Source organism: Ambystoma mexicanum, chromosome 7q (genome assembly GCF_040938575.1).
Source record: "Ambystoma mexicanum isolate Mex_15411 chromosome 7q, UKY_AmexF1_1, whole genome shotgun sequence".
NCBI classification, from domain to species: domain Eukaryota; kingdom Metazoa; phylum Chordata; class Amphibia; order Caudata; family Ambystomatidae; genus Ambystoma; species Ambystoma mexicanum.
In genome coordinates, this window is record NC_090941.1 from 530,687,665 (window position 1) to 530,702,751 (window position 15,087).

Genomic DNA, 15,087 nt, shown 5'->3' on the forward strand with positions numbered 1-15,087 from the left:
TCTTCTGTTCTCTTCTTCTCTTCCTTTGCAGGTGATCCAGGATGCTGGCAGGCGTGGCAGAAGTCAGGATGCAGGAGCAGACACGGTGAGGGTCCAGCTGCTAGATGCAGAACAACGCGAAGCACGTGTGGCTGTTCGGGTGGGGTTTAAATAGCCTTGGAAGAAGTTTCATGTATGTATCCTTCCTCCAATCAGGTATGTATCCTTCCCCGACCACGCCCGGATGGTAAATTAGTCCCACAGGTAAAGTAGTTCCTTTCAGGCCTCAAGGAGGCCGGGATCCTGCAGCATGGTCTGCATCAGGTAAGTGCACCCAAGCACTTCCATAATGAGCCTGGCGCCATAGGCGCCAGGACACTGTCCAAAAGGCCCCTATTTGGGGTTGCTGGGTCCTTCCTTGGGGACTGGATGTCCGCTTTCGGGGATGTAGGGCTTGAACCGGCTCCCCGAGAGCAGGCATCATGACAGCACTCCCACCCCAAGGCCCCTCCCAAGGTTGTTCCCTCCAGGGGTTTTGGTTTATCTGGGAAGAGTCGGTGGAATTTCCTGACTAATCGAGGTGAATGCACATGGTCGCTGGGTTCCCACAACCTCTCCTGAGGTCCGTACCCCTTCCAATCAATTAGGTAGAACAGTTTTGACCTAAACATTTTTGAGTCTAAAATGTTCTTCACTTCGAATTCGAGCTCCCCATCTATTAGAATAGGTTCTGGAGGTTTGAGTAGTCGGGTTCCGGGTACCACTGGTTTCAGAAGTGACACATGAAAAACAGGGTGAATTCGCATGCTAGCTGGTAAATCAAGTTTAACAGCCACTGGGTTAATTATTGCCGTAATAGAATAAGGTCCCAGATATTTTGGGTTAAAAGTTCGAGGCCCTTTGAGTGGTAAATGTCTGGTAGCTAACCACACTTGATCCCCAATCTGATACGGAGGTGCTTCACTCCGATGTAAATCAGCATTCTCCTTGTATTTTCTCTTGGCTTGTTGTAAATGCGTAGTTGCCTCTTTGAAGGCTTGGGTAATTGTAGAATGCAGATGTTCTACTGCAGGCATTCCGAGGTTCTGAGGTGAGTCAAGGTTTGAGGTTCGAGGGTGATGCCCAAACAAAGTATAAAAAGGACTGTGGCCAGTTCCAGAGTGTACCGAATTATTATATGCGTATTCGGCTATCCAAAGAATGTCTTTCCAGTTGCTTTCAGATTGCTGTAACATACACCGTAAGTATTGCTCAAGGGTCTGATTTGTCCTCTCGGTCTGACCATCGGTCTGAGGGTGGTGATTGGTCGATAATCTTACGTCGATCTGCGCCATTTGACATTTGCGCCAGAAGTGGGAAATGAATTGGCTTCCCCGGTCAGAGATTAGTGTAGATGGGAATCTATGTAGCCGAACAATATTTTCGAGGAATTCTTTGGCTAGGACAGAAGCTGAAGGTAAACCTTTCAAAGGAATAAAGTGGGCCATTTTGGAAAACAAATCCACAATTACCAGAATAGTATTGTACCCCGAACAAGGAGGCAGGTCCGTAATAAAATCCATTGATAGGGTGTGCCAGGGTGCTGGCGGTATGTCTAGAGGTTGAAGGAGACCAGCTGGTCTTTTCTTTTGACTTATTTTGGGCGCAAACACCACAGGACATCACAAAAGATTTAACATCTTTTCGCCAAGAGGGCCACCAAAATTGTCGTTTCACCTTTTCCTCTGTCTTGGCAATACCGGGGTGTCCCTCTATTAATGCATCATGATAACCGGAAATAACTAGTTCGTGTAATTCCTTATGTGGCAGGAATAAGCGTCCTTGGGAATAAGGTAAACCATTATCTATGGTAAAGTCTGATCCCTTTTGTATACAATCCTGTAAGGTTGTAGGGTCCAGGAGTTGTTTCACTCTGGCTTGAATGTCTTCAAGCGTCTGTAACGAAGTCATGCCTAGAATCCTCTGTTCGGGAATTATTGGTACTGGTTCTGAGTTTGTATCAGATTCTCCCATTCCAATTCCAATTCGGGATAAGGCGTCTGCTTTGCCATTCTTGCAGCCAGGTCGATAGGTAATCACGAAATCAAATTCAGCGAAAAACAAAGCCCATCGGAGCTGCCGTGATGACTGAGCCTTGGCGGTTTTCAAATACTGTAAATTCCGGTGATCAGTGATCACTGTGATGGTATGTCGAGCGCCAAGCAGATAATGCCGCCAGGCTTTAAAAGCGGACTTAATGGCTAACAGTTCTTTGTCTGTGATTGCATAATTAACCTCGGGTGCCGAGAATTTTCTGGACCAAAATGCTATGGGATGCAGTTGGTTGGTTTCGGGATCTCTTTGGGACAGGACAGTTCCCATGGCTAGGCTGGATGCGTCAGTCTCGACGACATAAGGGAGATCTGGACGCGGGTGTTTCAATATAGGTGCGGAGGTAAACTTAGCTTTTAAATCCTGAAAGGCCTGCTCAGCTTCTACAGACCATTCAAAACGTTTATTTTTCCTCAAGAGTGCAGTAATGGGTTGTACCACGCGTGAAAATTCCGGGATAAACCTGTGATAGAAATTGGCAAAGCCGAGCATGCTTTGAACCCCTTTTACAGAGCTAGGTGATGGCCATTTGAGGATGGCATCCACTTTTCTTGAGTCCATTCGGACTCCTTTGGGTGTCAGGATGAAACCTAGAAACTCGACTTCTGTGGTATGGAAAACACATTTCTCCAATTTAGCAAAAAGTTTGTGTTGGCGCAGTTTTTCCAAGTACTGCCCTGACGTGTTTTCTGTGATCAGATTCCGAAGAGGAGTACACCAGAATGTCATCGATATATACGACAACACTAACATCGATGAGTTCCCGAAGGACATCATTCATGAAGTATTGGAAGGCAGCCGGCGTGTTACACAATCCGAAAGGCTTCACCTGGTACTCGAATAATCCGTATTTAGTACGGAAGGCAGTTTTCCATTCGTCGCCTTCTTTAACTCGTACCAGATGATAAGCCCCCCGGAGATCTAACTTGGTGTATATGCAAGCGTCCTTCACCTGGTCAAGGAGTTCAGGGATCAGAGGCACAGGATAACGGTTTTTAACCGTTATCTGGTTCAATGCGCGGTAATCGATACAAGTTCTAAGGTCGCCTTCTTTTTTGGGCACGAAGAACAAAGCCGAGGATGCCGGGGACTTTGACGGGCGAATAAAACCATTAGCTAGGTATTGATCCAAAAATTGTCTCAAATGCAGATTCTCAGGTTCGGTAAGGGCATAAATCCTGCTACAAGGGGGTTGTGCACCGGGCACCAGATCGATTTGGCAATCGTACGATCTGTGAGGAGGTAACGTGTTGGCCTGTTCCTTTTGGAAGACGTCCTGAAAGTCTTGGTATTCCGGAGGTAGTTGCATGAAGGCAGAGGTTACAGATGCTAGATTAATCTTCAGGTTTTCTGGGTAGCAGGTTTGTGTACAATCCGGTAAGGTTATTCTCTTAGCTCGCCAATCAATTCGAGGATTATGTGTCTCTAAAAGGGATTCCAAGAATAACCTGAAACTGTGGAGCCTTGATTACATCAAACACAACACCCTCCCGATGGCCGTCGGGACCAATAAGAGTCACCTCAGTAGTGGAATGTGTTACCGGTCCAGAGGCAATTTCAGTTCCATCGACTGTGGTGATGACATCTTTGCAGGTTTTAGGACGGAGAGGGAGGTTAATCCTAGAGACCAATTCACGATCCACATAGTTTCCAATAGCCCCACTATCGATGTATGCCTTTATTGCATGCAACCGCTTAGGCTGTTCTGGATCTACGAGAACCATTGGCACAATGAAATGCGAGGTCTGAGAGTTAGTTTTCAAGCTCGGCAAGCGGACCCCTACACTTGTCGGGCAGAGTCGTTTCCCGAAACAGAGTCTTCATGGTTTTTATCAGCGGCTCCTACCGCCTTTCGGGGCGGTTTTGCCGGGCAATGTCGTAGAAAGTGTCCAGAATTCCCACAATAAAAAGACATAATTTTAACTGCCGCCTCCTTTCACGTTCCTTTTGAGTTAAGGGTCCTTTAACCCCTCCAATTTGCATAGGCTCAGAGACATCAACTCCCTTGGGATTAGCATGGGTCTTGACCAACACCCGGGTCTCAAACCTGGACCAATCTGCTTTTCTGTTTTGAAGTCTGTGATCCAATTGGACCACTAAGTCTATATACTCTGTGCATTCTTGGGGCGGATTTACAACTTGGGCCAAGACATCTTTAAGTTCTCCGTGTAGGCCTCGATAAAACAACGTGACTCTTTTATCCTCTGGCCATCCCGTTTCCACAATTAGTCTATTAAAGGTTGCAATATAGGATAGGAGGTCCTGATTGCCCTGTCGCAGGGATAGAAGTTCGTCATCCAGAGCCTGCCCCTGAGAGTGTCGAGCAAATAACCTTTCCATGCTTGCTTGAAACCTTTGAAATCACGGAGAATCGGGTCATCTTGAGTAACCAGTGGAACTGACCAATCGGCAGCGCAGCCGCTGAGATATGACAATACAAAGGCTACCTTGGTCTGATCATTAGGGAAGGCCCCAGGTCTGCATAGGAAGTGCAAACGACACTGATTCATGAATACGGCGAATCGTTTGGGGTCCCCAGCAAAGCGTTCAGGTGGGGCCAGCGGCATGTTTCCAGGTGGATTAATCTGCATAGGGTTACTGGAAACCACAGGAGCAGGGTTCCCTCCGGAACCGGGTAGAGGAGTTTGCCCAGCTTGACCTTGCAAAAGCTGTCTGGCCAGGTCATCAGTTCTTTCCTTTGATATTATTAATTCCCTCCTGAGGGCATTAGTCTCTTGACGAGCGGCATGTACTTCGGCCCGTAATTCCCCCAGTAATTGGGCCAACTGATCAGTCTCAGAACTTTCCATAGCGCCTGGGTGGGAATTTGTAGGAAGGCTTCGCGTTCTGTAACGCTCACCTGACTCCCACGGAGGCGCTGGCCTGGTTCGCGCTGCTGTGACCTCTTCTAAGGTGATGCGCAGGGTTCGGAAGACGGACTGGACCGGGCCCCCAAATCTGGTTTGTCTGGCTCGCAGAAGTATCCTTCTGTAGGCGAAAATAGGGGATTAACTGTCTGCGGGGTAATGCAATCAGCCTCCCACTTTCCCCTCTCACCCTCCTCGAAACCCTTTTGTGATTCCTCGTAGCGTCTCACCTTAGGGTCTGGAAGGACAAGCTCTCCATCCTGCTTCTGATGCAGGGGCGCGTTGGTATCCAGTTACTTCACTGGATTTTCGGATTGGTGAGAACCAAACTTGCTTGGCTTCCAGGTAAGTTTTTTGATAAGAGGTTCCCCTTGTGTCCATGCATTAATGTACTAATGCTAGTGTCTTTTTCCCCATAGGGGCCGGGGTACGGAATGCCGGGGAACAGGCACCGACCCGAGATGAGAGGTGAAATCCTTGTAGAAATCAGGTAAGTCTTTAATGAGCGTTTTTTGGTAATGTTTTTTCATTCGCTCATTAACGCTGATGTCTCTTTTTCCCCTTAGGGGCCGGGGTCCGGAAATGCCAGGATGCGGCGCGGACCCGAAATGAAGAGGGAATTAATCAACAGGTAAGTCTTAACATGGAGATTTAGCTTTCCTTATTCCCTTCTCTCTCTCACCTTTTGTTCTGGTCTTTTTCTCCCTAGGCGCTGGGGCGTGACTGCGAATCCGGATGATCGCTGCTGAACATGGAGGCGCCCTGTAAAGGTGAGTGGAATGCGGCGCTGCAGCGATCGACGCGATGAGCTTTTAAATAAAAGTCTTCCTTTTCAGGATTGTGGGCGAGATGTCTCCGGGATGCGGGTTTAGCAGGTAAGGACTTTTCCTTCTTCTGTTTTCTTCTCTTCCTTTGCAGGTGATCCAGGATGCTGGCAGGCGTGGCAGAAGTCAGGATGCAGGAGCAGACACGGTGAGCGTCCAGCTGCTAGATGCAGAACAACGCGAAGCACATGTGGCTGATCGGGTGTGGTTTAAATAGCCTTGGAAGAAGTTCCAGGTATGTATCCTTCCTCCAATCAGGTATGTATCCTTCCCCGACCACGCCCGGATGGTAAATTAGTCCCACAGGTAAAGTAGTTCCTTTCAGGCCTCAAGGAGGCCGGGATCCTGCAGCATGGTCTGCATCAGTTAAGTGCACCCAAGCACTTCCATAATGAGCCTGGCGCCATAGGCGCCAGGACACTGTCCAAAGGGCCCCTATATGGGGTTGCTGGGTCCTTCCTTGGGGACTGGATGTCCGCTTTCGGGGACGTAGGGCTTGAACCGGCTCCCCGGGAGCAGGCATCATGACATCCCATCCCAGAAAGATAGTGGGTGGCTCACTTTACTAAAGTTTATATGAAACCTTTACGATCCATCTTGTTTCTTAGCTTGGATATTTATCTATTTCCGTAGAGCTCATCGAGAGACTTATAAAGAAATCCTCAAATTCTAGGGCAGAGGGCAACCGACCCAAATGAGCTGTCCAATGCCATCTTAAAAGCTGACCCTATAATGTGGTCCTCAATACTATATATTCTTTTTAGCAAAATCCTGTCTACATGCACAACACCAGCGACATGGAACCATGTAGTTATTGTCCCAATATACAAGAAGGGATGGGCGGTAATTACCAGGATCAGCCCAATCTCCCTTCTGGATAGCGAAAGTAAAATCTTTGCTTCCCTTGTTCAGGGTGACCTGGTTGATTGGGCAACAGGAGTAGAGGGATTGAAAAGATACCAGACAGTTTTTCAGAAGGGCCTTGTAACTGAGTTGAATGAGTTGGTGGTTAACCTGTTAAAGGAGGACTCTGAAGCATCCGGAACATTGCCACTGTATGTGGCAACTATTGATTTTAGTCAGGCCTTTGGCAGTGTTAACCGCAACTTGTTGTGGACTAAATTGAGGAGCTGGAAGATCCATGAATCACTTTTGTCAATTCTGGTTCACTTACACGATCACACTCCGTTACAGGTGCGATTGAGCAGGCAGAGTGCCCCGACAGAGACCTTTCTAGCAGAAAGCGGACTCAGTCAGGGCTGCCTTTTGGCTCCCTGCCTGTTCAATCTTTACCTTTCAAACATGGGTGACTTTCTTTGTTTTTTTGTTTGTACCTCTCCGTATTGCCACAAAACGTGTACCCTATCTGACTTACGCGGATTAGGTTGTTCTCTTAGACAGAACTCAGGTGGGACTACAAAAACAGTTGAATGCTATATGAGAATACACTGTGCAAAATGAATCATGCATTAATGGAAAAAAATCCAATGTTATCAGATTTGCAAATAATAATATATCAAAAATGGGTTATACATGGAGCATTGGCCAACAACAAATAGAGCCGTCACATACTCTTACGTATCTCGGCTTTCAACTGTATTCTAAGAATAATGTAGGCAGATGGATGGCACACTTAATGACTAAAGCTCTACAAGGAGGCACTCAAATGAAAAAGATCAGAGCCTGGTATTGCAGGTTCACCATCTCAACAATTATATCCTATTATAGGATGTAGGTAGTACCCTGCCTCCTGTATGACAGAGATTAGTCAAGCCTCTAGAAGTCTGGTCTATAATAGGGTGGAATCACGCGTCTGGAAGAGGGCTTTGGGACTACCAGAATGTGTCCTAATAGCCGCGCTCAGGTTTGAACATCGATTGACATCATTGGGCTGTCTGATGGATCTCAGAATCTGTTAGTCTGGCTGAAGGACTCACTTTATGAGGACTTCGCTGAAGTACTGCAGAGAACAACGTCATCCGCTATGGTTAATCTAAGAAAAAGAGCAGATGAGGTATTGGCGGTAGCTGAACTGTCAATTCAAGAGCCAATTTAACAGCCCAACAGGATAAAAAAAGATCTTGAGTAGGTGGGACTGGATCAACACTGGCAGAAATGAGGGGATAAAGACTTTATAATAGTATGTCTTCTTTAGACCATCCTCAAGGAACGATCCCTAGACATCTGAAGAAATGTCCTAATGGATATTGGGCTGGACAGTTCCTTCGATACAGGCTTAATCTTCTCCCAAGGGGGGACATCTGCAATATACGATCTAGGAGTGATGAAATTAGAAGAGGATGCTCTTGTTTGAAAACGAATCTGACTCAGAACGGAGAACATATCCTCTTTGACTGCCATGCCTTAATGAAGTAAGATCTATATTGCTGCGCAGATTTGGCATAACTAAGCATAATTAGATTCTGCACAATTTTCCAAAGGATATCGAGTGGTGATGAAACACCTGTGACTATCGCTGTCATTAAGGTGTTAAAAGCAGCTGGATTGAGTAAGCTGCGATATTAAGGTTATGGTCTCTTTTTTTTGCATTGTAACAGTAATAATGATATATTTGTTGTATTGTATTTTTTTTCTTCCTCTTTATGTATAGGTTTTAAAATTAGTTTGGTTTTAAATTCTTTTATTCTGCATGCTCTTTTACATATGAATATGTATTTGTATTTGTTCTGTTTTATTGTGTAAAGTTGGGCAAGTACAACCAAAATCACAAATAAAAAAAAAACAAAAAATGTGCACTATTGAGTTCTGGGGAGGAAGGATTTCACAGATGGGATACTTTGTTTAGAAAAGCCATGTCATGAGGATATGGCACAAAGAAAGGAAGCTCAAGATTAAGTGATATTCTTGCAGCAGAGAACAGTTGAAAAGCCTGCAGACTGAATCATGTGAGACTCTGGGCTGACAAAAAGAGGTATTCTTCAAGTAAGTGTGATACGTGAAAAATACCGTCACAAAATACGATGCAAAGGAATTGTAGTGGACAAACAATCTCAAAGAATTGCTTCGCAATCTGGAAACAAAAGGAACGATACAACCTGACAAAGCCATGGAAAGGCCATTACCAGTGAGCCTCATCAAGAAAGTCAACTCTAAAACTGCAGCTTCGACTGAACCATTGCAATTTCAAGAGAGAAACAGTTTACAGACAGCTAACCCCCCTTCCTTGAGCTAGTGCTCATGTTGAACACTCAACAGGGTTCACGAAGAGCAACCTCGACATGCAAAACCATACCAGAGTAAGTTAGATAAATAATCTAAATCATTCCTTGCCATCATCACTACTGTTGGAACCTATTGATTTAACTATATGCCCCTCACCCTCGCCTCAGGTGTTCTGTATTTTGGAGAAAGGTGGACCCAATATTGAAAGAAGCCACAAATCTGTCTAACTTCCAGAGCCATATGATTTATATAGAAGATTAACTTACTCACGATGTAGCCATGCAGACAGTATTACGCACATTTCAAAATGCTTCCATGGCCTTCCTAAGGATAAATGCAAATGTATGACAGACACTGTACAGTAGCTGAGAAACACTATTCTATTTAAGTAATTTGGCCCAGGCTGGATTTCGTCAAACCAATCACCAATTATGCTCCAGTTCAAAATAGCAAAGAAGAACTGAGCACGAGTATTATGTGTAGCTTATTTGCAACATATCAGAGAAAACAATTCGTGCGTCAGCTGTTCCACAATGGGTTCCATTTCAGATGGGAGCAGGAATAATGGCTGGCATTTTTGGGAATGAAGTTACACATTACGAAGGCACACTGTCTCAGACAACTCATCCTCCACCAAGACATACGTACACAGTTTATGCCATTGCATTGTATAGAATCAACCTTGACACAGAAAAGAAGCAGTGAGAAAAGTCACCTTTACTTCCAAAACTTTGCATCACAAAGGAACAACTCTGTGATTGAAAGAGAAATATTAGCCTGCGCCTGGGTAGTCTCATAAGTCAGAACATATTTATACTACACAATTTCTGTTTCCTAATTGATCACAAACCTCTTGTGGACATGCTTGGTAATGGGGATATCAAGATCTTAATGGCACGGCTGGCTAGGCTTGGGCTAAAATACAAGAGTACACAGGGGCTAAAATACAAGAGTACACGTTCACTGTAAAACATGTTTTGGAGCACAAGAACAGCCAAGCAGACTGTACGTCGCACCTATCCAGCAAGGAGAAAGTGTCCAAAACATTGTTATATGGCGAAAGCATAGAAGCGTTCCCTTGATTTCATCGACGGTAACTAAGGTAATTTAGTGAGCAAAAGAGTACATTGATGTGATAAGCAGCAGGTGCTTCTTTCACTATGATGTGGACAGGTATCTTGCTAAAAGTTACTGAACACTGATGCAGCAACCTTACAGGTACGATCACCCTGCCCTGTCTGACAGAACATGTGGGATTCTGAGTAGACAAAGCCACCAGGCCCTCCAGGACAACAACTAGGACTCACAGACAACAAAGTAGGGCGAGAAAAGCTTACTCTAACTACAGCTTAGAAGTACACAGTAAAGGAACGCCCACATAGTACTATTGAAAATATACTCTTGACATAAAGTTGAACATAAAATAAATATCGATATTACGGCAAGTACTCATTTTAGAATTGGAGCAGCAGAAACTGAGCTGGTTCGTAAGGAGCACCTAGCAAGAATAACAATTCAAACAAGTAACCAACAATTCTTAGCAGGTAAGAAGTTTTTGTATTTTAAAATTATGCTATACTACTTGTTTGGAAGTCTGTCTGTAGAAAAGTCAATAGGCATCTCCCCATAGGCGTCCCTAAATACCCTGTGATTTTTGTGCCCCTTCCTTTGCATTCTATCACAGGATATATTTCTAGAGCTATCGTATGCATGTCAACCTGCTTAATCACAAAAAATGCTTTTATTGTGCTGACACCAGTTATTAGGAAATTAAACTGTAGGTTCATGGTTGCAAGATTTTGGGTTTCACTATGGGGGAAGAAATTCCCTGACCGTGAATATAAGCACACTACCATCCCCTGGCCTAACACATTTTACAGCACTTGTTTTTTTGTTGTTTTTTTTAAAGAAATTGCAAAAAGTCATAAGATTTACAGCCAGTTTTAAATATATAACATTTTAGCAGTCACTCAACTTGCTGAGCTACCCCGATAGCGTTCTACTGTAGGACATGTCTATGGATCCCTTAATGTGTTCACAATTGCTGCATTAACAACAGTTCAGTTCATTTGCATGACTTCAAAGTCAACATTATTTAATCTGCAGTTACAATGACCTTGTGCATAGATTCATTGACTGTGTGCTAGGGGTGGCTTCTCCATAATGGGCGGAGGGCGCTGACCGACGGGCACCCTCGCCCATTCTGGAGGAGCCAAGGAGCCAGCCCAGTGTAAACACTGAGCACTCCTTCAGCTGATTTTTACAGCTGATGGAGCACGCCTCGGGTGGCTTGAACTTTTAAACGAAAACACGGTTTCCGTTTGACAGTTTGTTTATTTATATAGCGCGCAAAATCCTGAGGTATCTAGGCACTTAAACTTAAGAGATTAGTTTCAGTGCTTCGGGTTACAGAAAAGGAAGCGTAAAGGTGAATTACAACATTGTGGAACTTGCAAACGTAATACATCATACCCAAAGTGCAAAAAGAGAGGCACATGGAGATCACATCCATTGAGCCGGACCCCACGTTGCAGGGCGGCATACACAGATGCAAAGTCAAATCAGTGGGCAAATACATGGTGCCTACCCCATGTTGGAGGGCGGCAGCAGCACACAGATGCGATAGTCCATCTATGTTCTGTTCCCCAGCCTTGCAATCCAATGAGCCAATCAAAACCGGGGGCATTTTGCTTCCCCAATATTGCATGGCCTATTAGGATGCTAGCTGAGGAACTGTATGTTTGTATTTGCGGTTGGAAGTGCTATTGTACCTCCTCGCACAAACAAACAATGTGAGCCACTTTGCCGTCAGCGCTCCGGCACTTGCACACATGTGCACGAGTCAACAAGCGATCTTTGCTTGCTGCTTCCTGTTCATGCTATGCGGAAGCTGGAGCGCAGGGAGGGAAAAACAGGACCAGGGCAGAAGGTATGTTAATTTAAATACGTGTATGTATGTGTTTATTCTTGTGTTGTGTGTAATTAGAGAGTGTATGATGATGTGTGTGCGTGTGAAGGTTGTGTGAATTTGTGTGCACGTGTTTTTTGTACTGGGACGTGGAGCTTATTTTGGAAGGAGGGTGGGTTGTGCATCAGCCCGAACCAGCTCCCCGTGCGAGGCGGAGGGGATGCCCAGGGGGGCAGGCATGGTATTTTGTTGGCCATCTATGATAGATGCCTTGTAAAAAATACCATGCCTACTCCTTGTGCACCCTAGCACCTGGCATGCACACATAATCACATATTGTGTTTGTGTGATGCTGGGGGACCCGGAGGGCAGACATGGCATTTTTTACTGGGCATCTATGGTAAGTGTTATTGCATGGATACGCTGGCATTTTGATGCAGCCAGTCTAACCATTTCTTACTGTGGCATTACATTTTGTATTGGGTATCTGATAAAGCAAGCATGATCATTTTTATTATATAGCTAGAATGGCATTTTAATGCAGCCAGTTTGGACATACAGGGGCAGAGCATTTTTCATGGTAACGCCAACTGGAGTATGTTCTTGCCTGGGGATACTGCCATATTGGCAGAACAAGTGTGGACACGATTTCTTATAGTATCATTACTGGCATAATAAGTAAAGCAAACATGAATATGTGCTTAAATGAGAATACTGGCATATATTTGTGCAGCCAGCATGGAAATGTATGGGTGCAGCCAAGGTGGAAATGTTTTGAAACTGACATATATTGTGATCAAAACCTGAAAATGTGTTGGCGAAATGCTCCTCTGCACTGTTGGTGACTTGCATCTATTGAATTTATTCATGCATTACAGCACAAAAACAATTGCAAGCTGTTACACCATTTTAAGTGATTATTTTTAAAAAGCATCTGGGTGGGAAGCCCCCCCCAACACCTCTTAATTGGTTCAGGCTCCCTCGCTATGCTCCATCGCACTGGCATATTTGGAGGAAATATTTACACCCAACCAATTAAAAAAATCACCAGCCGCCACTGGGGTGTGTAGCCAGAAACTGAAAACTGAACAATTCTGCGGGGACAACGTGAGATTCCAGCAACCATTCTAGAGAACTAAGGGAGAAGTTGCCTCTTTACCACTGTACTTGGCGCCTTTATGTGATATCTCATATGTTAAACAGGCCATCATTTAAAACTGAGGTATGAGGGATATCTCTCGGACTATTTTTGACTGGCTATTATTTAAAGCTGAGCTGGAAGTGTTATCTCTTCTGATAAATACCACCTCGAACTACACATTATTTGAAGCTGTGCTGGGAGAGATGTCTGCTAGAAGTAAAAGAATGCAGTCTGTTGCTGACCGCAAGAGCATTTTTTGCAACTGTTGAACATGGGTTAACTTTTTAGGATTTATATTAACTTGATGCAAAATGAAACCTACTCTGAACATGCTTAATGACACTGTTTTAACCAGATTGGTAAAATATAGGTATACTTAAACCAATTTGGCCTGTTGACCCTTATTTTGTGTGCCACCACCCTGCTCCACCATTTTCTATTTTTGCGCCCCTAATACTGATTTCTAGTGACGCAACTGCATCTCCCAGATATAGTATAGTACTAGCAAAAAATTCCAGCTTTAGATGAGAGCTACTGAGAAGACAGAATTCAACCAGGGGACAATTAGAGGGCACCCCCTCCCCTATATACCTACCCCCCACATAAAATCCAGTGCAAATTTTAAAAAAGATGAGAAGGCTGCATAAGTAAATCCAAGATGTAAGCATGCAAGCCATCACAAACTCCACCCCATCATTGGCCTTTTATGCACACATCTGTCGTGCCTGTTTAGCCGGTCTCCCCCTTTACTGCCCTCTGGTGCTCCTTTCTTTTCTGCAAACCAAGGTCTAGACACCCCTGGCAAGTCACTCTCTGGATAAGCTTCAAAGCAGGTAGACCACGTCCACTACGGTGATGACCGACGTGGTATTAAAAAAAGAGCATTTTAACATGATAAGGGTGCATCGCTGTGAAGTCATACTGATGGCATTTGTGCGCTATACGACAATCAGATCCTCCAGGATAGATGACTGCTGCCTAAAATATAGTCCCATCACACAGAACAGCAGTCCCCCACAATAGAACATCATTATTAACGGTAAAGCTAGAGTACTAGTCATTGTGCCCAAAGCAATTATTGCATGTAATGTACTTATGTTTTACCTACAATGTAATGTTATGTGACTGCTCATCTTTGCGAAAGCAATTAGGTGCCTGAACTGTAACGCTGCAATCTTATCAGACTACGGGCTGCCATGGTGCAGCACGGCAATTCGGGGCCAGAGCAATGGCAATTAGACACTATATAAATGGGCCATAACATAGATCTTAAGTGTTAATTTAAAGGGCGATCTTTAGTGCACAACTGCATACGAAAGGAAGAGATCTTGGTATGACACGTGTGCCTACGATTAATTTCCTTAAACAACTCGTGTGTACAGAGCCCTCTTTCTACAAAGGGAATAGAGACCAATTCTCGTTCCTTTCCTCCTTGAAAGAGGACGAACAACTCCTTTTCTTTGGGGTCGATGGGTACATTACCACCCTTCTCACCTCGGAAGGCACTGGCAGACTCTCAGCCGCCGTCCGCAGCTCCAGCACTGAATCGCTCTGTCGCTCGGTCAGGGGGGCGTGGGGCTGCGGCCTGCGTTCCCACAGACTTAGCCTCTCGCGTTCCCCGGGCTCCGGAGGCTCCGCCATCCTCACCGGTTTCCGGGAGCCCTCACTGTAACATCCTGGACTGGCGGTGGACACGTCAAAATCCAACCCGGAAGCAATCCTGCAGCTGACTGAGACAGACAGCCCCTTGGCACCAGGAAACAGCACGAGCGGACGAGCCACTCACGTGACCATTGTGTACACCCGCCTGAGAGAGAGCAGGAGCAGTTCGCTTGTCCGTTCGTCACTGCTGCCGTCGGAGTGGGCGGGGCTTTAGCTTGCAGACTACCACCGGCTTTGACTTCAGGCCTGCGCCCCCGAGGCCTCTGCTGCAGTCGGGTGCTGTCCCTGGGGCTGCACGATGTGATCATCAACCCGGCTGCCGCTCCTGCACAGTGAGTGCCCAGCTCCCTGTCCTCGCCGTCTTCTCCTAGGACCCCCACCTTCCATAAGACACTTGCCTCTCTCCAGCCACTGTACCCCTCACCAGCCTCC

General features: G+C 45.4%; 2 protein-coding genes across 4 annotated transcripts in view; one reads left to right on the plus strand and one right to left on the minus strand.

Moving 5' to 3' along the window:
• The window catches only part of COG3 (component of oligomeric golgi complex 3), a 1,080,852-nt gene extending 1,066,087 nt beyond the window's left edge, over positions 1-14,765 (minus strand). The window contains exon 1 of the mRNA XM_069640775.1: positions 14,488-14,765. Within this exon, the coding sequence (XP_069496876.1) occupies positions 14,488-14,634 (147 nt within the window). The 5' untranslated portion in view covers positions 14,635-14,765. The remainder of the gene's footprint in view (positions 1-14,487) is intronic.
• A 46-nt stretch (positions 14,766-14,811) lies between these two features.
• AKAP11 (A-kinase anchoring protein 11) overlaps positions 14,812-15,087 on the plus strand; it is a 555,220-nt gene continuing 554,944 nt past the window's right edge. For 2 of the 3 annotated variants that reach the window (XM_069640774.1, XM_069640773.1), the window contains exon 1: positions 14,812-14,987. The gene's annotated coding sequence lies outside the window, so the exon portion shown is untranslated. The remainder of the gene's footprint in view (positions 14,988-15,087) is intronic. The other variant, XM_069640772.1, reaches the window with a different exon arrangement.